The sequence below is a fragment of the Delphinapterus leucas genome, chromosome X (assembly GCF_059928025.1).
Source record: "Delphinapterus leucas isolate spDelLeu-1000000601 "Yukka" chromosome X, BTC_Dleu_Yukka2, whole genome shotgun sequence".
Lineage (NCBI taxonomy): Eukaryota > Metazoa > Chordata > Mammalia > Artiodactyla > Monodontidae > Delphinapterus > Delphinapterus leucas.
Genome location: NC_143150.1, coordinates 120,554,819 through 120,582,594, shown reverse-complemented (window position 1 = coordinate 120,582,594; position 27,776 = coordinate 120,554,819). Strand labels below are relative to the sequence as shown.

General features: G+C 41.3%; 2 protein-coding genes across 2 annotated transcripts in view; both read right to left on the bottom strand.

Moving 5' to 3' along the window:
• VEGFD (vascular endothelial growth factor D) overlaps positions 1-3,992 on the bottom strand; it is a 36,600-nt gene extending 32,608 nt beyond the window's left edge. The window contains exon 1 of the mRNA XM_022562719.2: positions 3,836-3,992. Coding sequence (XP_022418427.1) covers positions 3,836-3,925 — 90 coding nt within the window. The 5' untranslated portion in view covers positions 3,926-3,992. The remainder of the gene's footprint in view (positions 1-3,835) is intronic.
• Positions 3,993-4,952: 960 nt separating this feature from the next.
• PIR (pirin) overlaps positions 4,953-27,776 on the bottom strand; it is a 100,672-nt gene continuing 77,848 nt past the window's right edge. Inside the window, 3 exon segments of the mRNA XM_089904764.1 lie at positions 4,953-5,065; positions 15,007-15,073; positions 22,916-22,998. Coding sequence (XP_089760890.1) covers positions 4,953-5,065; positions 15,007-15,073; positions 22,916-22,998 — 263 coding nt within the window.

Sequence of the window (27,776 nt, the reverse complement as noted above, 5' to 3'; positions counted from 1 at the left end):
AGGACCTACTGTATAGCACAGGGAACTCTATTCAATATTATGTAATGACCTAAATGGGAAAAGAATCTGAAAAAGAATAGATATATGGATATGTATTACTGAATCACTTTGCTGTACACCTGAAACTAACACAACATTGTTAATCACCTATTCTCCAATATAAAATACAAAGTTAAAAAAAAAAAAAGAAATGTCTCATCTCACCTCATCTCAATCACTTTCCCAATTGTGGATAGTTTCCCACCCTCTCTCTGTTAATCTCAAGTGGTGGGAAAGAGCTGAGCTTAGAAAGGTGCTCAGAAACAATTTACTGTCACTTGTGTCCCTCTTCCTCTACTACCTCTAGGCCACTGTGGTAATGATAAAGGTGCCTGGGAGTTCCAGATCGTCCTACGTTACATCCTACATGGAAGCATTCGTGTGTCCAAATACTGCATTTTCATTCCATAAATTATCTTTATAAGACTGTCCGAAGAGCAGTTCCTTAACGAAACTCGCTCAACATACAGCTTTAATGTGATCTTTTTTCTAGAGCTTTTAGGGGTCTAAAGGCTAATCCGCCAAGTCCAAATCAGGTGGTTGTTTTTTTTGGCCACACCACGCAGCCTGTGGGATCCTAGTTCCCTGACCAGGGAGTGAACCTGGGCCTTGGGCAGTGAGAGCGTGGAGTCCTAACCACTGGACTTCCAGGGAATTCCCCAAATCAGGGGTTGTAAATTAAAAAATAAGTCATACAAGGAAGTAGTATATTCAAGCTATAAGATACAGAGGGTCCTACTGTATCCTGAATAGCAATAATAGGCTAAAGTGATATAAAAGCTTCAACCACCAGTTAAGGATAGAAAAGATCTGTGTACAGAAGCATGTAATGCAACGCATTTACCTATAAGGTCATAAATGAAGAAGAAATTAATGGAAAACATTTCAAATGTATTTTGTGCCAAGGATGGTGCCTGATACGAAAGTGGGCACGAGCTCGTTGGGCCATCTGACTAGCAACGAAGTCAATGGACTTCCCTGTGCACGACCGTAGGGAGAGCAGTGGGGGCGGGTCCGCTTCCTGGAATTAAATATGGAAGGTGCATCTTAGTCCTTGTTATTCAATTCCCTTTAGAGACAATTTCAGGAGAAGGCAAGTGACACAAAGATTATGAAGTCTCGTGAGCCATGTGGCTTCACACGGTACTTAGAGGTGTCCCACATTCCTGTGGATCTTGGATTTATTCCAGTCTCAGGCCGAGTTTGAACAACTCCACCACTCAGCAACAGTCTTCCACCACTGAAGTGATGAAAGAGGGGGCTGAAAGGTCATGTGGGGAAGAAGGAGACAAATTCCGTCAGAGAAGAGTGGGGCAAGCCTACCAGGACCCGGAATTAATCCTTCGTCACTCTCCTGGTATGTCTGCATCAGTGACTTTGAAGAGATTTATGGCAATGGCTTCCCCTAGTGACTTAAGGGGGTGCCAAGGTTCCTGGTGACAAACAATGCTTATCAAATACACCAGAAACAGTGCTGGTCAGAAGGTCGATGTGAATGACAGGACAGTGAGGTTGCAGGTATTTATTTATCAAACGCCCAGAATGTCTACACTATTGTACTCAGGGCTGTCACATACAGACGTGAGACTATGTGGATGGAGCATCCTAGAGTTGTGCAGTGCACGCTCTGTGCAACTGTATATGATTACACCAACATATATAAAAGCTGGAGAAAACAGACACAGAAATAAATGCCATATCTAGGTGGTTAATCTGATTATACTAGTGAGCCAGAAAGAGGCACTGGGTTAATCTTATTTCTAGAAGAAAACACGTTCTGCTTAGATGATTGAAAAACTTAGCAGCTAAACAGTACGCACAGTAGATTTGAGTTGAGATTTTCCAACAGATTCATCTCAGTTCACAAATTCCATGCACTACTGACCCCAAACAGCTGTCCTAAGTACAGCTAGCAAGACTAATGAAATCAGGATGCCTTACACTCAAATGGCTTTGAGAGCAATTCTGCAGGGTATTGGTAGCCTTTTGCATGGTTACTGCAGAAAAAAAAATGTTCACAGACTTGTGTAACTGTACTAGAGGCACTGCTAGTCTAAGCTGAAAAAATAGGAGGATGTTCAAGGCTAGAAAGTGACCACTGTGGGGGAAGGGCAACCTCGCGATAGAATTGGCATCATTGCCATCCTTTTGGGAAAAGAGGTGGTTAGAAGAGGGGAGGGTGGAGAGAAGAACACGCTCACGGACCGACCACCAAGGAGGACCCTGGACACGTCTTACAATAAATGAAACATTTTTATCTCAAAATGCACAAAATACATTCATATCCCAGTGTCCAAACCATTACCATCTTGAATATGCTTTCATACTCAATTTTGATTTAAACAAGAAGAACATTAACATTAAGAAACACATATCTTCTTGGATTTTTCTCTTAAGAGAAAGTTACGGGGGAAAAGGAAATGTATAATAACCAATATGATATACCTCCTTAGCCCTCACCACCCACTCGTATCTACGCCCGAACTTCTGTTTAACTGTACGCACGTCTTTCCTTCGCATCGGAAAGATTTAATTGAGCCAGGGGTTGGGTGGACTTAAAGACAGCTGAACAGCCTGAAAAGCCTTACTTACTTCAAACAAGTCTGATTTTTTTTTCTCCTGTCCCCTAGGCTCAAAATGAGATTCCCTTTTACCTGCGATCTGGCATTGAGATCCCACATCCAGGCTGGTGGCAAAGAAGTGGAGCTGAACGACGGTGATCTCTCTCGCGTCCGTTTGGAATTTGGAAAGTTAGAAAGGTGTCGCTTGTTGGGCAAGGTGACTCTCTACCCCTAACACAGAGTTCAACCTTCGCAGAAATACTGTGTATCTCTTTCTGTAGTGTAAGTACATCTGTGCTTTATACATAAGAGTAAGACGTTTTCACCCCCAAGGACCAATTTTCCCCTGTTGGGGGCGATATCACCCTTGTTGAAAATGCATTTCCTAATGACAGCTACAAAAACTCAAGTCCACTTTGATTGCTCACGGCCAGAAATTCCAAAATCAATAATGATTTAGCACCACTTCAGTCAAAACAATTATATCTGAATCATTTTCAAAATCAAAAGCTGAGAAAAATAGTACAGTCTATGAAATACAATAAAACTGGGCGAAATAGTGCTCAGACAGTAACATCCCAGTTAATCTTTTTTCATTACTCTCAATTCATTGGGCTCTATCTGACGCTTGCTCATAGAATCAAAGATTTGATTATGGTTGAGTTTTACACACGTTTCAAAAAGCAAAGGACCAAAACGACTTCAGAGAAAAGATTTTTCTAGATGGTGGCAATGGGTAATTTGGAAAACCAGATAGAAAACATCTGTAGAAAGCATGGCAGTTTTCAGTTCCCAGAAGAAATTAACTAACTAAACTAGCTCACAGGTGACCTGAAAAGAAACAGCCCCCAAAGTTATCTGTGTCGTAAAAACAAGTCAATGCTTCATGAGAAAATCACTGTGGTACAGCAGAAAGTAACACAACCTTGTAAATCAATTTGTTTCAAATAAAAAAAAATCACTGTGCTATCTGCATATACAGTTGAGGGGAAACTTTCATGTCCTATTACAACTCCAAAAGCCCCCACCCCCAGCGTTTTCAAAAACTCATGGCAAGAATCTTAGTAAGCCTAAGAAACAGAATACTCATTAACAAGTACAGAATATATCCTGCCCACTACGAGGAGTGTTATGCATTTTTATATTGTCTCAAAAATAGTGGCGGCAAAGAAAGAACATCCTCTGTATAAGCCAACTTAAAAATCTGCATCACATGAAAAATTGAGCTCACCTACCTTCACTGGTCCATGTTCATAACTGGAGCTCTGCACCAACTGCAGAGAAGACATCATGAAAATATTCACCACTGCCCACTGTCTGTACATTTTGAATATTCTAATATCCACTGATTACCAAGCAGTTGACCTCAGGCAGCTAGAGCAAACTGGTTCAAAAGGCATATTCTCCAGAAGGAAAGTTCGAAACCCCAGGAGTTCACAGGGGAAAACAAATAATCAGTTGTGATCAAAATCAATTAGTCAAGGTACGTTTCTGCACAATCTTATGGGGGGGGAGAGAACTGAAAAAAAGTTTAAATGTTCGTGCGCTCCCAAAATAATCAGGAAGTGGATATGTCTTCTACTTGAAATGAGAAAGCCTCTAAGTCCATCTCATTTCCAGCAAACTAAAAAAAAAAAAATCTTCCCCCCCTGTGCCCCAGGTTTGAGTTGTTTTAGAAGGAGGTGGTTTGCCCACCAATGTTTGCAGCTACAGGAGGCTGGGACCCAGTTGTGGATTCAAACTTTTTTCACAACCCTCATGGAAGCTTGCAGGAGCATGTTGTCTTAAATCTGACACACATTTTGGCAGAAAAAGCAGGGAAGTCTTGGCCGTAATCCTGTCGTGTCCCTACCAATAGCAGGGCAGTTTTGAAAACTGACTGGAACGCTCAGAACTGCTGTTACTTTACCCACGGAGATAACCTGTAACATGAAACCCCAGCACATAGGCATCGAAACTGCGTTGCTCAGAAAGAGACCTCAGATGCTCACGCACCTCCATCAGTGACACACAGAAAGTAATCAAATGTGCTTTAAAAAACACACAGGCACAAAGACGACAAAATGTCCACATGCCCATGAAAAGGAAAACATAGACAAAATAATTTTTTTAACAGAAGTAACTTAGATTGAAATGAAGAACACTGATTTTTAAAGAAGCAACAATTAGGTTTATTTGCTTGGGCCAGGAAATATCTCACAGACGTTGCTATAGAAAACATGTCATCACTTGAGTGTGGAATTCTTCAGAAGCACTGGCGAAGTCAGCTTTGGAAAATGGATGCACTGAACAGGTGGATGCCACAAAGGGCAAAATTCTACAAGGCAGCCAGACCTGCCCTTGCGCTTGTCACTAGTTTCCAATCCTTGATTTCCAGGTTTTGGCTCTTTCAAAGCCGTTTTTCGCATTTCTGAAATCAAGAATGGCCTAAGAAATCTCTTCATCTGTGTTCATCACAAATGGACCTAGAGCAGAAAGAGACATTCAGAATGTTCCGGGTGACGAGAATATTTTCTTCTACCGTGAAAATGGTATGCATTTCTGTAGTTCTTAATTTGAGACAAACTCAGGCATATCTGAACAGCAGAAGGTTATTTTTGCAGCGTCCAATCTCCGAGGACTGTAATACAAGTTTCTTGACTACAATTGTGTATGATTATAAAGACCAAACTTCAGATAAACAAATGCAATTATATCTCACTCATCCATTGCAGGCTGCCATCAGCAATGGCAATCTCTTTATTCAAAACATTCTTAGGTTTGGTTCTATTACGACCATTTTTGTAGCTGTTTTTTTTTTTTTTTTGCGGTACACGGGCCTCTCACTGTTGTGGCCTCTCCCGCTGCAGAGCACAGGCTCCGGACGCGCAGGCTCAGCGGCCATGGCTCACGGGCCCAACCGCTCCGCGGCATGTGGGATCTTCCCGGACCGGGGCACGAATCCGTGTCCCCTGCACCGGCAGGCGGATTCTCAACCACTGCGCCACCAGGGAAGCCTGCTGTTAGTTCTTTTTATCGTTATTTTTTATAGAGGTATAAATGACTTACAACCTTATATTAGTTTCAGGTAAACAATATAATGATTCAATATTTGTATATATTGGGGAATGATCGTCACAATAGGTCTAGTTAACATCTGTCACTATACATAGTTACAGAAGTTTTTTTTCTTGTGATGAGAACTTTTAAGATTTATTGTAGTTGTCAGTTGCACTAGCATTGGCTGATGTCAAGAATTTAACTGATCTGATTTTTTAAATTGGCAAATCTTTTCACAGTGTTGGTATCTCCACAGTATATGAGGCTGTGTCCTTGCATGAGGGGTCTAAGTCATTTTTGACAATTAGTAGCATCTCACTGACAATAAAAAGGAGATTATAAAAATTTCAAGTCAAGAAAGCATCACATTTTGGATTCTCTAGGGGTCAGTGCACTTTTCCTGTAAAGGGCCAGACAGTATATATTTTAGATTTTGTGGGTCAGACGGTGTCTGTCTCAACTACTCAACTCTTCTACTGAAGCGCAAAGCAGCCAGGCAATATAGAAGTGACTAGGGATGGCTGTGTTCCAAAAAACTTCATTTACAAAGACATGCGCTGGACAGATTTGACCCATGGTCACTGTTTGTCTAATTCCTAGGGCTGAACTTGGCATTTGCTAAAAGTGTAGAAGAAGTCCTCCCCTAATCGACCAGGAGGCAAAATGTCTGTCTCTTCCCTCTCTTCACATACGGTAGGAGCATCCACCTGTTGGATAAACGAGGCCAGCTCTTATATGGTGGCATTGGCAGTGTCTTGAAAGCGGTTGACAGATTTGTCCATTCGGTCAGGATATTTCTTCCCCCAGTCTTCAGAGGTGCCGTCAGGAACCTTTTACGAAGTGCCTCCTCTAAGAGGCTTTCTCTGAGAGACCCGGATTAAAATATAACATAAAACTTGGAATAACACAGGCAAACTTCTTAACTACTCTTGGCGTATCAGCACAGATTCGGCACCCACTTTAGTGCTTGAGAAGGAAGACCCAGGATCACATGCTTTGATGACACTGACGCCTTTTGGGAGATTTCAGGGAATAGGATGGCAAGAGAAAGGGAAAACAGGTAGCAGGTGTGTAAATTCATTCATTCACTCAATGACCTATCTATCCAGGATTTATTGCGTGCTTACTTAATGACAAACATGGTGCTAGGAGCTAGAGACATAAAGCTGAAAGCCAAATTAATGACAGACTCCCTCCCCTCAAGGACCTCAAATCTATAACACAAACAGATATGAAAACAAATTATTACAAAACAGTGTGATACACAGAACGATAAATGTATGGAAAATGCAAAGAATCAGCACAGAAGGGGAGAAGGAGGTAACGTCTGCACAGGCAGACGTGGTGGAATGGCGTTTTCGGGACCGGCCTGCAGGAGGACGTGAGGGTGCGGAAAAGGAGGAGGGTGGAGTCTGATATGTAGCAAGGGGCCCGAGCCCTCTGGGTTTTGGACGCCATCTATGGGAAGAAGTTTGGACATAATTCTGCAGGTGATCTGGAATCACTGAAGCGTTAAGGACAGAACAATGTAATCTGCTCTGCAGTTTTTAGAAGAAGACTTTGGCATCAGGGTAGAGAAGATGCCTGGCCTGGGAGGCTGAGTTGATGGTGGAATTGTTTAAGGGTAACTGAGACACAAGACACAGGAAGCTGTGGGTAGAGCAAGGAACTCAGTCCTGGATATTCTGACATGAAGGCGCCGGAGACAATCAGATAGCTGCCTGGCAGAGGTGCTCGGTACATTGTTGGAAATAGGGGTCTGGGGCTCACAAGAGAAATTTCACCTGGAGATGGACATGTGGACTGTACTAGGTAGGAAACAATGAGAGAGCCCTCATATGCAAAAAAAAAAAATCGTAAATCCAAGAGGGCATCCTGGAAAAGCCACCTTTTTAAAGGACGCAGAGGGGAAAGGGAGACGGAACAGAGAAAATGAGAGCAGGCACTGGGCCAAGGACCGACTTCCTGCACGTCATAATTTTGCTATAGATGAGACTTGCGGAGCACCTCTCCCCTCCCTCAATTACTTTTCTGTACAAACAGTACACTTCCGGGCTTCCATCTTGACACTTCTCTGGGGTATTCTGCTGTGATTCTCAAATCATAATGTCCACATAAATCACGTGGGAATCTTATTAAAATGTATATTCTGAGTCAAGAGGTCTGGAGTGGGGTCTGAAGCTCTGCATTTCTAACTATCTCTCCAGTGATGCCAATGCTGCTGGTCCATGGACCACTTTGAGAAACAAGGGAAGCGTTGGAAGTGTGAGCCCTCCAAAGCCAAGGGGAGGAAGCTCATCTCCTCAAATCCTCAAGAAGAAGAAAACTGAAACCAGAAAGTATATGTTTTTGTTTTTCTTCTTTTTTTGGGGGGGGTAATATATAACTAATTTTTTTTTTTTTTTTGAAATTGAGGTATAACCGACATACAGCATTATATTAGTCTCCGGTGTACAACATAATGATTCCGTATTTGTATATACTGGGAAATGATCACCACAATAAGCCTAGTTAACATCTGTCACCATACACAGTTATAGAATTTGTTTTCTTGTGATGAGAACTTTTTTTTTTATGAGAATTTTTTTTTTTTTTTTTTTTTTGTGGTACGCGGGCCTCTCACTGCTGTGGCCTCTCCCGTTGCGGAGCACAGGTTCCGGACACGCAGGCCCAGCGGCCACGGCTCACGGACCCAGCCGCTCCGTGGCACGTGGGATCCTCCCGGACCGGGGCACGAACCTGTGTCCCCTGCATCGGCAGGCGGACTCTCAACCACTGCGCCACCAGGGAAGCCCCCGATAAGAACTTTTAAGATCTATTCTCTTAGCAACTTTCAAATATGCAGTACAATGTTATTGACTATCATCACCATGCTGTACATTACTTCCCCCAGAAAGCATGTTTCTTAATTGAACAAGAAAATTATTTGCTAGTTATCAATAATCCCACAAATCCTCTTTTAAACTACACTGTTCATCCCTTCTCTAATTAATTTGAATTCCCTCCCTCTCCTGTAATAAAAATGGTGTGAGATGAATCTCTCATTGTGTAGAAACTTCCTATAGTGGAGAGAGCACAAGACAAGGGTTTAGGAGACTAGGGTTCAAATCCCAGCTCCACCACCAACAATTACTTCCCAGCAGAGAAGCCACAGGGCGGAGCAAGGGGCAACCAGGCACAGTGAGAGGCGGAAGGGCAGGGTGGGTAGAAACCAGACAGCCTGAGTGTGAACCCAGCTATGTGGCCAACAAACCTCTGCATCTCCGCTTCCTCATCCATAAAGTGGGGATGAGAGTACCTACCTTGTCAGGTTGTTCTTAAGCTTAAATGAATTAATATTTCGAAAGCACTCTGACCAATCCTAGTAGACAGTAAATGCTACCGAGGTATCTGTTAGGTAAATAAGTGGAACATCTGGATTCCGCTTTCCTCAACAACTAGTACTGGTTCCCAAATAGTCGAGAGATGGCTGCGGTGGCCTTCAAACATGCACAGGTAAAAGAAAAACTTAAACGTCTGGGTTTGAAAGAGTTAGCAAAATAAAATTAATAAATAAAACAAACAAGTAGAACACTTTGCCTCTCATTAGCTGAGGTTTCAGGGGCCATCTCTATGTTGTCTGGTTAATCCGAATTTGTGTGTGCTGGCACACCCAGTGTCCCCGAGTTGCAAGCCTCTGGGAGAAGATTCACAGGGGATGAATGTCGCCTATTGTAGTTGGAGTCTTGGTTTTCATCACTGATGCAGAGGACATTGTTTAACTGAAAAGGTTTCCATCCCACACATCTTTTTCCCACCTAAGCTCTAGCTGCTATTAATAAAGATGATGACCCTACTCAATCTGTCGGCAGGCTTCTTCCAGAAGAACAAACTATTTCAGGGCTATTCAACCAAAAGAAAATGACAACTATGAACCTCTGGAGTGGAAATCAGAAGTCTGCAAAATGGAGGCAAATGCTATGGGCTAGGTGGAGTATAATTTAATGCTTTTCCCTTAAGCTACTAATAAAACAAACAAGACTATTTTAAAAATAATCAGTGCTCTATAGACCAGATAGATCTAATTGATATTTACAGAACATTCCACCCAAAAGTGGCAGAATACACTTTCTTCTCAATTGCACATGGAGCATTCTCCAGGACAGATCACATCTTGGGTCACAAATCAAGCCTCAGAAAATTTAAGAAAACGGAAATCGTATCAAGCATGTTTTCTGACCACAACGCTATGAGAATGGAAATCAACTACAGGAAAAGAAACTATAAAAAACACAAATACATGGAGGCTAAACAGTGTGCTACTAAATAACCAAGGGATCACTGAAGAAATCAAAGAAGAAATTAAAAGATACATAGAAACAAATGACAACAAAAACAGTACGACCCATAACCTATGGGACACAGCAAAAGCAGTTCTAAGAGGTAAGTTTATAGCAATACAATCTCACCTCAAGAAACAAGAAAAATCTCAAATAAACAACCTAACCCTACACTTAAAACAACTAGAGGAAGAACATATGTATATGTATAACTGATTCACTTTGTTATACAGCAGAAACTAACACACCACTGTAAAGCAACTATACTCCAATAAAGATGTTAAATAAATAAATAAATAAAAAGGTCCAACTGAAAAGAACAAAGAAAACCCAAACTCAGTAGAAGGAAATAAATCATAAAGATCAGAGGAGAAAAAAATGAAATAGAAATGAAGAAAATAATAGCAAAGATCAATAAGACTAAAAGCTGGTTCTTTGAGAAGATAAACAAGATTGATAAACCCATAGCCAGACTCATCAAGAAAAAAAGGAAGAGGACACAAATCAATAAAATTAGAAATGAAAAAGGAGAAATCACAACTGACACTGCAGAAATACAAAGGATTATATAAGAGACTACTACAACTATATGCCAATAAAATGGACAAACACGAAGAAATGGACAAATTCTTAGAAAGGTACAATTTTCCAAGACTGAACCAGGAAGAATTAGAAAATATAAACAGACCTATCACAAGTAATGAAATTGAAACCGTAATTAAAAATCTTCCAACAAACAAAAGCCCAGGACCAGATGGCTTCACAGGCAAATTCTATCAAACATTTAGAGAAGAGCTAACACCGATCCTTCTCAAACTCTTCCAAAAAAATTGCAGAGGGAGGAATACTCCCAAATTCATTCTATGAAGCCACTGTCACCCTGATACCAAAACCAGAAAAAGATATCACAAAAACAGAAAATTACAGACCAATATCACTGATGAACATAGATGCAAAAATCCTGAACAAAACACTAGCAAACAGAATCCAACAGCACATTAAAAGGATCACACACCATGAACAAGTGGGATTTACCCCAGGGATGCAAGGATTCAATATATGCAAATCAATCAATGTGATACAAAACATTAACAAATTAAGGAATAAAAACCATATGATCGGGTTTCCCTGGTGGCGCAGTGGTTGAGAGTCCGCCGGCCGATGCAGGGGACACGGGTTCGTGCCTCGGTCCAGGGAGATCCCACATGCCGCGGGGCGGCTAGGCCCATGAGCCGTGGCCGCTGAGCCTGCGCGTCCGGAGCCTGTGCTCCGCAACGGGAGAGGCCACAACAGTGAGAGGCCCGTGTACCGCAAAAAAAACCAAAAACACAAAAAAACAATAAAAGAAAACCATATGATCATCTCAACAGATGCAGAAAAAGCTTGTGACAAAATTCAACACCCATTTATGATAAAAAAAACTCTCCAGAAAACGGGCACAGAGGGACCCTACCTCAATATAATAAAGGTCATATATGACAAACCCACAGCAAGCATCATACTCAATGGTCAAAAACTGAAAGCATTTCCACTAGGATCAGGAACAAGACAAGGATGCCCACTCTCGCCACAATTATTCAAAATAGTTTTGGAAGTCCTAGCCACAGCAATCAGAGAAGAAAAAGAAATAAAAGGAATACAAATTGGAAAAGAAGAAGTAAAACTGTCACTGTCTGCAGATGACATGATACTCTACATAGAAAATCCTAAAGATGCCACCAGAAAACTACTAGAACCAGTGAATTTGGTAAGGTTGCAGGATACAAAATTAATGCACAGAAATCGCTGGCCTTCCTATACACCAACAGTGAAGAAACAGAAAGAGAAATTAAGGAAACACTCCCATTTACCACTGCAACAAAAAGAATAAAATACCTAAGAATAAACCTGCTTAAGGAGGCAAAAGACTTGTACTCAGAAAACTATAAAACACTGATGAAAGAAATCAAAGATGACATAAACAGATGGAGAAATATACCATGTTCTTGGATTGGAAGAATCAATACTGTGAAAATGACTATACTACCCAAAGCAATCTACAGATTCAATGCAATACTTATGAAACTACCAATGGCATCTTCACAGAAATAGAACAAAAAACCTTACAATTCGTATGGAAACACAAAAGACTCCGAATAGCCAAAGCAATCTTGAGAAAGAAAAACAGAGCTGGAGGAATCAGGCTCCCCGACTTCAAACTATACCACAAAGGTACAGTAATCAAGACAGTATGGTACTGGCACAAAAACAGAAATATAGATCAGTGGTACAGGATAGAATGCCCAGAGATAAACCCATGCACATACGGTCACTTAATTTACATCAAAGGAGGCAAGAACATACAATGGAGAAAAGACAGCCTTTTCAATAAGTGGTGCTGGGAAAACTGGACAGCTACATGTAAAAGAATGAAATTAGAACACTACCTAACACCATACACAAAAATAAACTCCAAATGGATTAGAGACTTAGATATAAGACCAACCACTATAAATCTTTTAGAGGAAAACCTAGGAAAACCACTCTTTGACATAAACCATAGCAAGAGCTTTTTTGACCCACCTCCTGGAGTAACAGAAATAAAAAGAAAAATAAACAAATGGGACTTAATTAAACTTAAAAGCTTTTGCACAGCAAAGGGAACCATAAACAAGACAAAAAGACAACCCTCAGAATGGGAGAAAATATTTGCAAATGAAACAAATTAATTAATCTCCAAAATGTACAAACAGCTCATGGAGCTCAATATCAAAAAAACAAACAATCCAGTTAAAAAATGGGGTGAAGACCTCAATAGACATTTCACCAAGGAAGACATACAGATGGCCAAGAGGCACATGAAAAGATGCTCAGCACCACTAATTATTAGAGAAATGCAAATCAAAACTACAATGAGGTATCACCTCATGCCGGTCAGAATGGCCATTATCAAAAAAGTTAGAAAAACAATAAATGCTGGAAAGGCTGTGGAGAAAAGGGAACCCTCCTACACTGTTGGTGGGAGTGTAAATTGATACAACCACTATGGAAAACAGTATGGAGGTTCCTTAAAAAACTAAAAATAGAACTGCCATATGACCCAGCAATCCCACTACTGGGCATATACCCTGAGAAAACCATAATTCAGAAAGAGACATGCACCACAATGTTCACTGCAGCTCTATTTACAATAGCCAGGACATGGAAGCAACCTAAATGTCCATCGACAGAGGAATGGATAAAGATGTGGCACATATATACAATGGAATATTGCTCAGCCATGAAAAGAAATGAAATTGAGTTATTTGTAGTGAGGTGGATGGACCTAGAGTCTGTCATACAGAGTGAAGTAAGTCAGAAAGAGAAAAACAAATACTGTATGCTAACACATACATATGGAATCTAAAAAAAAAATGGTACTGAAGAACCTAGTTGCAAGGCAGGAATAAAGATTTAGACATAGAGAATGGACTTGAGGACACAGGTAGGAGGGGGAAGCTGGGGCGAAGTGAGAGTAGCATCAACATATATACACTACCGAATGTAAAATGGTTGGTGGGAAGCAGCCGCACAGCACAGGGAGATCGGCTCAGTGCTTTGTGATGACCTAGAGGGGTGGGACAGGGAGGGTGGGAGGGAGACGCAAGAGGGAGGGGATATGGGGACATGTGTATGCATATGACTGATTCGCTTTGTTGTGCAACAGAAACTAATACGGTATTGTGAAGCAATTATACTCCAATAAAGTTCTATTAAAAATAATAAATAAATAAAATAAAAATAATCAGTGTTCTTTAAATTTATGATCAGCCAGGGTTTTTTTTTTTTCCGAAATCACTGTGCATACCTGTAGGCAAGGCAAGGTAGTGTAATGGGATTTTAATGCATGTTAAATTTAATAATCAGATAAGCGGACATACACTATGTTTTGTAGCATTTATCTAAGTAATAGGTTGGGTTCTGGATGCTTTTAGACGTTCTTCATTCAATCAAACAACAGTATTTTGAGAAAGTCAAGACAAAGAATTGAAGTGACTATTATGAGTCCTTATTCCAGGATTTTCTGCCTCCAAGTACAGTTATCTCTATTTGTTTTGTTTTTATTGACATATAGTTGATTTACAATGTGGTGTTAATTTCTGCTGTACCGCAAAGTGATTCAGTTATACATATGTATACACATACACCCATGTATATTCTTTTCCATTACGGCCTATTATAGAATATTGAATATAGTTCGCTGTGCTATACAGTAAGACCTTTTTGTTTACCTGTTTTACATCTTCGGGTTTTTTTCTTTTATTTTTTTTGGCTGTGCCATGCAGCTTCCGGGATCTTAGTTCCCCGACCAGGGATTGAACTCGGGGCCACGACAGTGAAAGCACCGAGTCCTAACCACTGGACCACCAGGGAAGTCCCTCTATTTGTTTTTTAAAATAAACTAAGAGTGACTCAAATATTTTAGAAACTTCCAAAGAAATATTCCTAAGAGGTCGCCATTTTTCACTAAAAATACAATAGACTACAAGGACAGTACTGAAATCACTGTTATTTATGGGAATTCCCTGGCAGTCCAGTGGTTGGGACTCGGTGCTTTCACTGCCATGGGCCTGGGTTCAATCTCTGGCAACTAAGATCCTGCAAGTAGTACAGCGCGGCCAAAAAAAAAAAAAAAAAAGAAAGAAAGAAAGAAAGAAATCACTGTTATTTTTGGTAAAGATAAAAACGATATTCAAGTCCCCAGTGGACCACAAAATCTTTTTTTAAGTTGAAATTCCCTATGACACTATGTAAAAAACACTATTTTTGTTTTCCCCACAGTTCAAACCCCAATATCCTACATGTGGTAGATACTCAAGAAATGTTTCCTTAAAGGAAAGAGAATGAATGTAGAAGCGAAAACCATGTATATATTTTCCTTTCACAATGGAGAAATGAAACAAAATCCTCAACTTTGTAGATGGAGAGAGGACAAAAATCCAGCTTTCTTCCCGGTGACCCTATATATGGACACTACTTTCAAAGAAAAGGTAAACCAACCAAAGAAATCGCCATCATGTGGGGCTTACCATGTTGAACAACTGGTTCTCTTAATGGCTCCCCAGCAATCAGGACGAAGTGGTTTCTCTCAGGATCCTAAAGTCAAGAAAGAGACCATCAAACAATAAACAGCCTTATTTTTGAATGTCTGATTAGGAATGATTTGAAGTTGACATTCGGGCCAAAGGGATGATGTCCCTAATTCTAAAGATAAATTCCAGAAATATTTTCTGTGCAACGCATGATATGGAAATGCTTATTCTTTAAGACGTTTGGTAGCAATCAGAACTCAAGAATATGCCCTGAACACCAAAATAATAACCTTCTCTAATAAAGAAGGAGAATTTAAATTAAGGTTTTTCTTTAACTAGAAACATCTTTATGACAAACTATGTGATTGACTTGGCCTATTACAGAGTTTATAATTTCCTGCTAAAAATTTAATTTTTAAAAGTGAAGATTATTTATGCAAATCCAAAAGTAACATTTTATTACTTTTGACATTTATTACTATTAATGTAAAATATGCCCCAGAAATGTTGCACTAAATGGAACCTTACAAAAACATCCCAGGAGGCTTCCGTGGTGGCGCAGTGGTTAAAAATCTGCCTGCCAATGCAGGGGACACGAGTTCGAGCCCTGGTCCGGGAAGATCCCACATGCCGCGGAGCAACTAAGCCCGTGCACCACAACTACTGAGCCTGCGCTCTAGAGCCCCCGAGCCACAACTACTGAGCCCACGTGCCACAACTACTGAAGCCCGCGTGCCTAGAGTCCGTGCTCTGAGAAGCCACCACAATGAGAAGCCTGCGGACTGCAACAAAGAGTAGCCCCCGCTCGCTGCAACTAGAGAAACCCTGCGCACAGCAATGAAGACCCAATGCAGCCAAAAATGAACAAAAAAATAAATAAATTTATTTTTTTTTAAATCCCCGAGATACCTGCTCAGGCAAATTTCTCTCCAAAAGGGTCCTATTGTGTTAAAGTCTCTAAAAGTTTTTGTTTAGAATTAAGATTAGGTTTTTTTCCCTGAAACTGAAAAGAAATATTAATTATTAAATCCAGTGCTAGTGTGGATGCAGGGAAATATAAACTTTTCTATACCTCATTTGGGAGATTTTAAGTGGGTGCTGTAATCTTTCTAGAGAGCACTTTGACAATATGACTTCAAGCCCTCCTATCGCTGATGTCCTCTGACCCAGTAATGCCAGAGAAACCAGCAGAAGAACCTCCCACCACACTTGTGATAATATAAATATGTGATAATATATTATATGCTCCTACTCATATAAAGCTCTTTAATTAGAAATAATTCTAATGTTACTAGTACCAGAAGATTTATCACTGGATTCAATTAACATGAAGCATATGAAGAACGAAGTCTTTTATCTTCCATGTAGTTAGAAATATTTGTATCTTACAGAATCGACATTTATTTCCCCTTCTGCCTCTAACTTTAAAAAATTAAAAGGGAATTTAATGGTTTCTGCAAAAGTCTTAATTTACTCCCTACAGTCCCAGGGCTGTGCATTTAGTACATCCACCCAGTGGATGCTTTAATCATTTCTTCATGTTTAAAAAACATCTGTTTAACCATTCCCAGGCCTGTATTTATTTACACATCACCTTATGTATCCATAACCCAATTTGCTGTCAAAATATGCCAATGTGAACTCAGCTGAAAATCAGAGTAAGCTAAAAAGGCGTCTGCTAATTCAAATTTTAAAAACAGATGTCATAAACCCCATGTACTAAAGTTTAGTCTTTTAACCTTAGTACAGACCCTCACTCAATCTCCACTTATTCTCACATTATACACAACGTTAATAATTAAGCTTTGCGGTTATCAGATCCATGAGATTCAAAGCTAGAAGACAGGAAAGCACTACTATACAGCAATACAAGGAAATGGACAGCTTAACATCAATTATGGAAATTAAACACACACCAAAACAACTATGAAAAACAGGCACAGAGGCTTAAAAATTAGTCTAGGACCACTTACTGTGGTAGCCAGTAGGCCCTAAAAACATCGTCACACTTTATAGCTCAGCACAGTAATTAATATACATGCTGATGACCCAGTGTTATGAATAAGTTAAACTGTGCATATACTACTATGCAATAGCCCAACAGTCCCCAAGAAAGGGGACGGTTTCTACCTAAGGGCTTTGAAGGGGTGGAATTTCAGTGCGAATCAAATGACATATTCAAGAAAAGTATCTTAGAAAAATAGTTCTGATCGCTGGTGCTACATCATTTATAATTTAATCTGAGGGAAGACATCACTAAAAAGTGTTTCGAGGTGTTTGGTTTTGGAGGGGATACACACTTGAGTTCTAGGGTCAGGAGGCAGAGGAGAAAGGGTCGGGGGTCACGAGAGAAGGGGAAAGGAAAAGCCTACCTCCTTGTGCCATGGGTGTGCGACTCCTCAGAATGTAAGTTTCTTAATTCAGAAGATGCGTCTTTTGTGAGTGACAAACGTGTCCTACAGTTTACACAGTTTGGAATAATAATAAAGTGTTCAAAATACAAGTTTTGCTCCTTTTGATATTACTCAAATCAAATGATGACTTTCATTTATAAGTCAGACCGTAGGATAAAAGGACACTTGCATTTGGTCTGAAATGAAAAATGATTCAACTGCTGGGTGCTGAGTTGTCTGGGAGTTCGGCTTTCCGTTTCAGAAAGCTGAAGGTTGGAAGTGAGCCAGAAACAGAAAAACAAATATCGCTTGCATGTGGAATCTCGAAAAATGATACAGACGAACTTATTTGCAAAGCAGAAACAGAGACACAGACACAGAGAACAAACATATGGATGCCAAGGGGGAAAGGGGGGTGGGATGAATTGGGAGATTGGGATTGACATATATACACTACTATATATAAAACTGATAAATAAGAACCTACTGTATAGCACAGGGAACTCTACTCAGTGCTCTGTAGTAACCTAAATGGGAAAAGAATTTTAAAAAGAGTTGGATATAAGTATATGTATAACTGATTCACTTTGCTGTACACCTGAAACTAACTCAACATTGTAAAGCAACTATACTCCAATAAAAATTAAAAAAAAAAAAAAAAGCAAGCTGAAGCCTGGTCCAAGCTTCTCTGAATGATTTTTTTACAAAATTAACCTCTCCCTGGCCCCTTCTCCTCTAACCTAAGCCAGGTGTTTTGGGCCTTTTTCTTTTTTCTTAGGTGCATCCTTCTTCCTCCCTTAACTGGCCTTCTTTGGTGAAAGCTGGTCATCTTTCTGGATATTCAGTGGAGTGCTTTTGTGGCTCCAAGTCCCGAATGCTGCTATCTTGAAAAGCCCTCCTCTATGGTGACCTTGGGTACAGTGTCAAATGATGAAAATCAGGCCAAAGCAAAGAGAAAGAAAGACTTGTTTAAGATCATGAGTCCCTGTGTGGATCTAAGTCAGTGCCCTGTTCGGTTCTGATGAAGAGACCCTCACACAAAGGCAACAGAAGTTCACTTACTGCTTCATGGACAGGTGCCCCAACTGAAACTCACGATCTCTTGGGGCCCAGACCATGTCTTTCACTTTGGCACACCTTCTCAGAGTTCCTAGTTTTGAGTCAGGCCCTTCTGGGTTTACATAATAATTTACTTTTACAAATTGCTCTGTTATTCCATAAATACTGGCAAGACATGTCTTGAGTTCCACTGACACCAACAATAAATGATCGAAGCCCAGATGAAGGCGCTAGGATTTATTTAAGGTGTTGATAACTTCTACACTGTATGTACTCAGAGTTTGTTTGATTAATCAGAAATACAAAGCTTGAGATGGCAGTGGGACTCCGAGAAGGAAACTAAGGGCATGCTTTTGCATCAGGAACATTTATTAGGGTGAAATATTACCTGAAAACATTATCAGAAAGAAACTGAGCTTTAACAGGACTTCACTGCGTGTAATTGTTCTTACTAGACTTCACTGTTTATACTTCTTAGGCCAATTGAAAGAGAAAACAGTGAACTGTTACCAGTTTTTGAAGATTAAGGGTTTATTTTATTATGAATCAGCACATCCGCAAAAAGTTGTCTCTAGCTTTAAAAGGGTGTTTTAGTTGTCTTTCGATCTTTTTTTTTTTTTTTTGGTGGTACGCGGGCCTCCCACCGTCGCGGCCTCTCCCGTCGCGGAGCACAGGCTCCGGACGTGCAGGCTCAGCGGCCACGGCTCACGGGCCCAGCCGCTCCGCGGCACGTGGGATCCTCCCGGACCGGGGCCCGAACCGCATCCCCTGCATCGGCAGGTGGACCCCCAACCACTGCGCCACCAGGGAAGCCCTCGATCTTTATTTTAATCAAATATTAATCTGTATTAGTTTAATGAATTCCCCATGAATGGTGCCAGTTAAAGAGTATCCTTATTCTCAAGGATGGTTTTGATGGCAGTCATTGAGGAACTGACTGCCTACCTTGACAAACTACACGTAAGTTTGCTAATCCACGAGGCTTAAGACTTTCTCAATAGGACACTAGTATAGACATGAGTTTTAAGCTGAGATCAAGTCTTCATATCAAATCCATGTGCTCCTGATCATGGAGCCATCTTGGCAACCAGGGTACCAACTGTGGGCCAAAGCAGCACAGGGAGCTTTAACGCTTGAAACAGAGTTTGTCCCAGGGTGACCATTACAGTCCAGGCTTAAATGGCCAGAGGAGCCCAGGGTTGATCCCCATCTCTAAGAACAATGAAAAAGTTAAGGCCATTCTGAAGGCACTGCTGGGGTTTAGGCTTCCTCTAAGAAGTCAGAGAGTCTGGCTTAAGGACTCTTCAATCTAGCATAAACCAAGCCCCCTGCAGTTGCTACCCACCATGGAAGACTTCAGAATACAGTCACAAAAGACAATCCACACTCTGAGTGAAAAAGGTAGGGGTCCCTGCAACCTAATATGTGCTGGTCTAAGATGAGTCAAATGCTAAAATGGAGCCGGGAAACCTGGGGAGAGAAAAGATGTGATCTATCGATACATCAACTCCTCCCTGCCCTCCTTGCCTGCCTGGAGGACTGGCCATTCTAGAGGAAACTTCCCAGGCTCCTGAGCCACCAGGAAGACACGCATGATGGTGAAGACACAGAGTAAGAAGCAGAGAAAGGGCAGGGAGAGCGGTGCCAGAAGGAAGCTGGGGCCTATATATCAGCTCCTCATTCCTGTCCACAACTCCACGCACATGGGAGTAAGGGAGAACTGGGAAGGCACAGCTTCCTTCTTTAATCCTCAGGGTAAGTCTAGTTCCAAGTGAAGATACCACTGGCCTGGAGCCCGAGTGAATCAGGGTCCTTTAGGACCTTTGTAGAAACTCATGTACCCTAAACCTTGGGGCCTAAGGTATAAATCCTCACTAGGTAACATGTACGTGGCATGACCACCTGTCACATCAGGTGTTTAGATCAGTGACCTTTCCAGCTACCATCATTGGGCACCCACTATGTACCAGACCAGGGATGAGTAAACTTGTCCTTGTAAAGAGCCAGGGAATAAAGATTTTAGGCTTTGTGGGCCATCCAGTCTCTGTTGCAACCACGTAGCTCTACACTGTGGCGTGAAAGCATCCACAGACAAACGGAAATGAATAGGTGTAGCTGGGCTTCAATAGAAAAAGTTTAAATCTAGCCTGTTGGGCATAAAGTACTGATCCCCGTGCTAGATGTGGCCTAGACTGTTGACCTACGTAATCTCACACAGTCGATCTGACAGCCCCACGCAGTTAGCATCATTATTTCAACTGTGCAGAAGAAGAAAATGAACGAAGCTCAGGGGATTTGAGAACTGTGTCCAAAGTCACGTGGCTAGTGAGTGGTGAAGCCAAGGTTCACACCGTCGCAGGCTCCTCCCGTTGTATCTAAGGGGGACTTTCTACTCTTCACGGACGTAAGTGATACGTGCCCATTTAAAGGTGAATTTTTCAGAATACATTTTTTCACAGAACTCTTTCTAATGTCTTGATGGCTCAGGCTACACTTATACACAGTCAAAATTACAGAAGGGCACACAACAGAACCATGCCCCTGGGGCCAAGGAACTGATGGTTCCAGTCAAGCCTTTTCCATCCTGCTGCCTCTCTCTTTCTGGACCCCCTCGCCACTTCTTGCTGGTGTTCTGCTTCAGCTTCCAAACCCTTATCACCTGCAATGTGCCCTCTGCTATAGTATAGGAAGGACTGAGATTGTCGAGTTAAACCAGACAATGTCACAGGCTAATCTGCCGTCAGTAGGGTCTGGTCTACATATAGCTTCCACGCCTCGTCCGTGCACCGGGTGAAAACAGACGAAATCGCCATTTCTGAAGGTCAGAAGTGGCAGTTCCATACAGTTCGACCTAATCATAGGGAGCACAGACCCTGAGATACGCATTTCCTCTGGAGCTCACGGCGTTTTGCTTCGCCTTTTACTTCACTGCTCCTGGACGTGCCGCAGAGGATTAAAGCGCCAGCAGGGGAGCTGTCAGCAAAGGGGGTTAAGATACAATCATTCCTCACATCCACTGCGTTCTACCACACCAGGGCCGGAGGGCGGGCAGTCAGTCAGATGGCTTCTCTGCCAGTCACCTGCACGCCAACATAGTTTTCATCCCTACTTTTCAAAATCCATCTTTGCAGGAGCTTCTGCACAACCGTCTCTTCAGTTCTCCTTATTGGAATGTCACAAAGTGGCCAGGTGGGTTTAATAGGCTCACAGGACGGTAAGCAAACAGTCCAAGGGAATGAAGGAAGGAACACAAGGAAGAAACCTCGCAACCTGGATTAAAAAAAGCTCCTTGGACTCCTAAAATATCAGAAACTTTACTTAAAAAGCAAGGACTCAACACAAAAGGACTACAAGATGGATCATATGTTCCTCTCAGTTCAACGTGGGGCTGACTTTCAGAGGGCTCCAGGGGAATATGTGTGTAGATCTATATTTATACCCCTAAAGGGCTGATCCATTTTCACTTATGCTAACGATAAAATCAATCAAGTGTATAAAGAAAGAAAAAGTGAGAGACAAGGAAGAGCTGCCTTCAGATTCAGGTTTCTAGGGGTAAACAATACGGACTTTCAATGATTCCTAAAGATGACGAATCAGTGTAGATAAAAGCTTAAAATAAACCAGTAGAAATAACAGAAGTTAATGAAAGGGGCTGATAAACTTGTGGCATAGTTTCTTTCCCGGAGGAAGAGAAAAAATTTTCCAGGTACACAGGAGATTTCGGCATTTTCCTAGAAACTAGTAGAAAGTACAAGTTAAGAAAATTAAAGCAACCTAAGTGTCCATCAACAGATGAATGGATAAAGAAGATGCAGTACATATATACAATGGAATATTACTCAGCCATAGAGAAGAACGAAAGTTTGTTATTTGCAGCAACATGGATGGACTTGGAGGGCATTATGCTAAGTGAAGTAAGTCAGAGAAAGACAAATACTGTATGATATCACTTATATGTGGAATCTAAAATATACAACAAACTAGTGACAAAAAAGAAGCAGATACAGAGAACAACTAGTGGTTACCAATGCTGGGGGAGGGGCAAGACAGGGGTGAGGGATTAGGAGGTACAAACCATTGGGTGTGAGGTAGGCTCAAAAGTGTATTATACAACACGGGGAATAGAGCCAATATTTTTCAATAACTGTTAATGGAAAGTAACCTTTAAAAATTACATTAGGGCTTCCCTGGTGGCGCAGCGGTTGAGAGTCCGCCTGCCGATGCAGGGGACGCGGGTTCGTGCCCCGGTCCGGGAAGATCCCACATGCCGCGGAACGGCTGGGCCCGTGAGCCATGGCCACTGAGCTTGCGCATCCGGAGCCTGTGCTCCGCAACGGGAGAGGCCACAACAGTGAGAGGCCCGCGTACTGCAAAAAAAAAAAAAAAAAAATTAAAATTTTTAAATGCAAAAAAAGTGTTTGAAAAAAGAGAATTAAAGATTTTTAATACTAAACCTTGTTCTCCACCTGGACACTGTCACCTTCCCCCAGCACGGCTGTGTGATGAGGTTCTATTTTTTGTTGCGTGTCATCAGGTCCTACAAAAAAGACGACCCACTTAATTTAGTCCTCATGGTAGTACATTTCTCATACGATTACAAACTTGGTTAACTACACGGCACCATAATATGAATTTCAAGTTCAGAAACAACCAACTTAGGAATCTCCTGAAATCTCGTTGATGGTATTTGCTACTATTAAAGTCCAAAACTGGCTGCTTTTCAATGTAGAAAAGGACAAGGAAGTGAATCCTGTATTATGTTTCCACTTACACTTTCAATGTCATGCCTAATAGGTTAATTAATAAGCAAAGTCCTTGGCATTACATGCTAATAAGAGTGTTTCCTTGGGTCAATTATAAACCTCAAAAGATTTAAGCATGCTTAGGAAAATTAGTAAATTCCATCATTAATTCCTTTCCACAAGTATTTATTGAACACCTACAACTAACTGCCCAGCACTGTGAGAAAATGCAAAGAAGTGCAAAGCCGATTCCTCACATACAAATAACTCAAAATCTCACTGAGAGAAAGTAAATATATATTCATAAAACAGAGACTAATTCAACTGGAAAACAGCTAAGTTGGAGAGCTAGTGAACAACACCTGTGGAACTATGTACAAAGCGCTATGCTAAATGCTGCGGGAGTGGGGAGGTTTCAGGATAGATATATTTCCATCCCTCCTATATTAAGGCTCACAGATGAAACAGAAAAAATAATACAAATGAAATTGTGTGTTAAAGGCAATAAGAAAGGAATAAACAAAGTTCAAAGAGAGAACAGGGACTGCAGAGCTCTGCAGGATCAGATAGACCGATAAAAGGCAAAGCTACGATAAAGGGTGCTCTAGACAAGAGGACAGGCTGTGCAAAGGTGAGGGGCTGGCAATGTGCAGGGCATGCCCGGGTGAACCTTCTATCATTGCTGGAACATTCTCCTGGGAGGAATGATGGCAATGCACACTTGCTTCAGGTCAAGGGAAGACACGAAGGCCACGCTTATCCGTATAAAACGGAGGACCTCTGAGGAGAGGGTGTGTGTGGGAAATGGTTAGATCTGTGTCTTGGAGAAATAACTGAAAGCAGAGCACAGAATAAATTGGAGAGGGCACGACTGAAGTTAGGATGACCTGTTAGGAGTTTATTCTAACAGTCTCAGTGGAAATGAATTCCAGTCTGAACTGGGAGAGTGGACACAGAAAGAAAGGAATGGGTTTGAGAGGTGGAGTGGAGAAAGAAAGACTGGGCAACAATGGGAGAGAGAAGAGCCGAAGAACACGATTCTCCCTAGAAGCAGCATCATGCAGCGGCCTGAACGGCCACAGCAGGCGGCGGGTGGGACGTGGCTGGGCCTTTCAGCTGACTGAAAACCAGACACGTGAACACACAGCAGAGAGAAGACTCCGGGCAGGCTGAGAAGCCCGTAACGATGTCCGCATGACATTCTGGACTATTAAAAAAAAGGGCATTCACCTGACACGATACAGCTAAAGCTGAATAATCAACATGGAAGCACTTATTTAAGCAAAAGCAGTAGCTTGAGGAATTACCATCTAAACATAATTTGTGAATTTTGTGAATACTGACTGGAGTTCAAACATAGTCATATTTTCTAGAGAAGGCCTCCCTTTCACCTCCACTTTGGAGATAACCTACATGAAGCAGCAGGGTTCATTCTGATGCTTGCAAACGTGAAATAGGATTCTAACAGAGAACTTCTTAACCTGGAGTCAACGTGTTCCCAAGGGGTCCATGGATAGAATTCAGAGCAATCATGGACTTGCATGGGAGACAAATGACATCTTTATTTTCACGAACACCTAACTGAAATGTGGCCTTTCTTTCAGTCATGACTGTAGCCAGAAAACCACAGCAGTATTAGCTGGACCAATGATTTTGTTTCCAGTAGAAATCACGGATATTTTCATATCACATTAGCATTGTAAAGATCTCAAAATAAGTTTATGTTAATCACTACTTAGCAATTTAAAGTAGACCTGCTTCTGGATCATGTTATTTCAAATGTCATCAGAGAAGCACACGTGGAACTGTATCACAGACTTGTTCTTTTAACCTTTTAATGACACCACTGAATTAAAAAAAACCCAGAAAACATTGTTCAGAGGTGGGGCCTTGGCAAATGTCAAAAGGGTTCATGGCACAAAAAGCTTAGGAACTTCTGTCTCAGAGGCAGTGGTGTGCTAGTTAATGTTTACCAACCGGCTTTCGGGGACAAGGGGAAAAACAAACCTGATTTGTACTGTGTGCCAATTTCCATGGTTTAAATGCTCCCGTTGTGGCCAATTTCAAGCTACCAATCTGAGGCCAGGGAAGAGGTACACAACCTGCTCCAGCAAGAGCGAGCCCCAGCACATCACTGAAGGTTTCTTCTCCCCCAAGGATTTAGGTTAACAGATGTCACGGCAGTGAATGATAGAACTCCGCTGATTTTCCACTCACGCAAGGATGTGGCCATAGAAAGAGGGGTCTCGGAGTCTAAGAATCATCTCATTTAGATTGGGGTAATATTTTAAACTGTGAGATAAAGCAGCATTAAGTGTGCTTTACTGAGATTCCCTGGGAGCAATGAACCATGTCTTTATCTTCAATGAATTCATATGTAACACCCATTACCCATGTGGTCTACCCCTGACCCCTAATTTTATCATGTAGGATGTTTTATGATACAGAGAGCAAAATGATTTATAAAGCCCCTTCACTATGTTTTAATGGAGTGAGCTGGCAAGAGACAGCTCTCAAAAATCATGCTGAACTGGGATTTCTCTGCACCTCCTACCAGGGTAGCTTGCTCGACTGCCAGTCATTGGTCTATGAGAAAATCTTAATTTAGAAACAGAGTTCATGTTTCCCTAAGAGTTCTCATTCTAATTTTATACGGAATGCAACTTCCGCTCATTCTCCTTGCTGATCTAGGAGAGGAATCACAGTATTGATTCTGAAGAGGCCATTTGAAATGCTCCACCATAAGGCAAACTTTTTTTTTTTTGCGGTACACAGGCCTCTCACTGTTGTGGCCTCTCCCGTTGCGGAGCACAGGCTCCGGACGCGCAGGCTCAGCGGCCATGGCTCATGGGCCCAGCCGCTCTGCGGCATGTGGATCTTCCTGGACAGGGGCACGAACCTGTGTCCCCTGCATCGGCAGGCGGACTCTCAACCACTGCGCCACCATGGAAGCCCAGCAAACCTTTCTTATAGACACTGGAAAGTCAGGTTTTTAAGATTAATCATTCTAAGTGTACCTTTAGCTTCTGTATTATTTTATAAAATGTTTAAAGCAGGATCACATAAAGCAAAGATTGATTCCATCTTCATGTTATTTCTATGCTGTTTCACCCATCTGGTTATCTCCTCAACCTAAAATAAGTCTCAAAGAAAATATATTTTATTGGTTCTGACTACTTTCAATTATAAATCGAGCCAAATCAGATAATAAATAGTTTCCACTGGGAAGCTTCGCCAAGATATCTAATAGTGCAGTTCAGGAAAATTTAACTGAAAACGAATTGCAAATATTTTTGTTTGCGTAAACAGTCATGAAAGGGCAAAATACTTTAAAACATTTTAAAGTTAGTGCTGCATCTTCAGTGTGTGGTTTATTGCTGTGAAACTTCTCCCCATACACAAAATTTCCTTTTTCTTCTTCTCTTTACAAGAACTACTGTCCCATTTACCCTCTGTTCCGTACATTCTGGTACTTCTATCACAGATTTTGATATCATCAATTTTGTATGTATAGTTGAAGCCTTCTTACCTGATGCAATCCGGATCATTAATTGAAAAAGATTAAGCTGCTTCCAACATTGTACTTTAAATTAAATTGTAAATGTGCATCCATTTGCCAATTTTTAGAAATTGGATTGAAGCACTGCCTTTCTTTATAAAGCATACCCATAATGCACCACTGAAATCCTTCTAGATTTTCACAGTTTCCCCTAATCTTTTACTGTCATCTCCGCCATACTAATTCTAAGAGTTTTCTTTAGCAATATACTTTTACAAAGCATTTGACTTTCGTTGCTCTAGAAATACAAACTCTTTTCAAGCTTATTTCGTTAATTTAAATATTATTTAATTAAATCGCATAATTGCAATCATTCGTGCAACTGGCATAAACAGATTAGAGAACAATCACACCTGCCTTTAAGTCCACTTCAACTTGCCAGGGGGAGTAGCAGGGGGCAAGTGGACCAGGGGAGCCGATCATCCTGGGCGTTCAGGCACCTCATTCAACGTATTCCGCATGGAATGAGGCGCACTGCTTAGTCTAATTCATTTTGGGTAAGTGGAGGTCAGCTCGGAGGGCTCCTAGTGTGTTTCCCCACCTTTATTGAGATCCAGGGGCTGTGTCAAACTTTTTAATTCCCCCCAGAACCAGAAGCAAAGCGCAGAGCACAGTGAGCATGAATAATTACTTATTCAAATAAGTTTGAAACATTTTACTACCCACATAAACCAGTTAGTTGTCATCTCAATAACCACAAATATTTTTAGATTTCTAAATGTATTTTCTAAGCCCCAACAGTATATTTGATACTGGTTCTTCTAAGGGACTGGCATGCAAGCTGATAAACTGCCCCAAGCTTCAGGGACACAGGATACAAACTCCTGTAACCTGTTGATCTCTGTGTTGATGTGTAATGTCATTTTCATCTCAGCTGCAGGGAAGGGGTTTAGAGCTAATATCCTTGGGATTTACTGGTTTTCTGACCATGTTGTTTTATTTTCTTGTTTGTTTTTTTTTTAAATCATATACTGCATAAGATTTCAGCCGGGGGCTGGTCAAAGGACTTGTTGC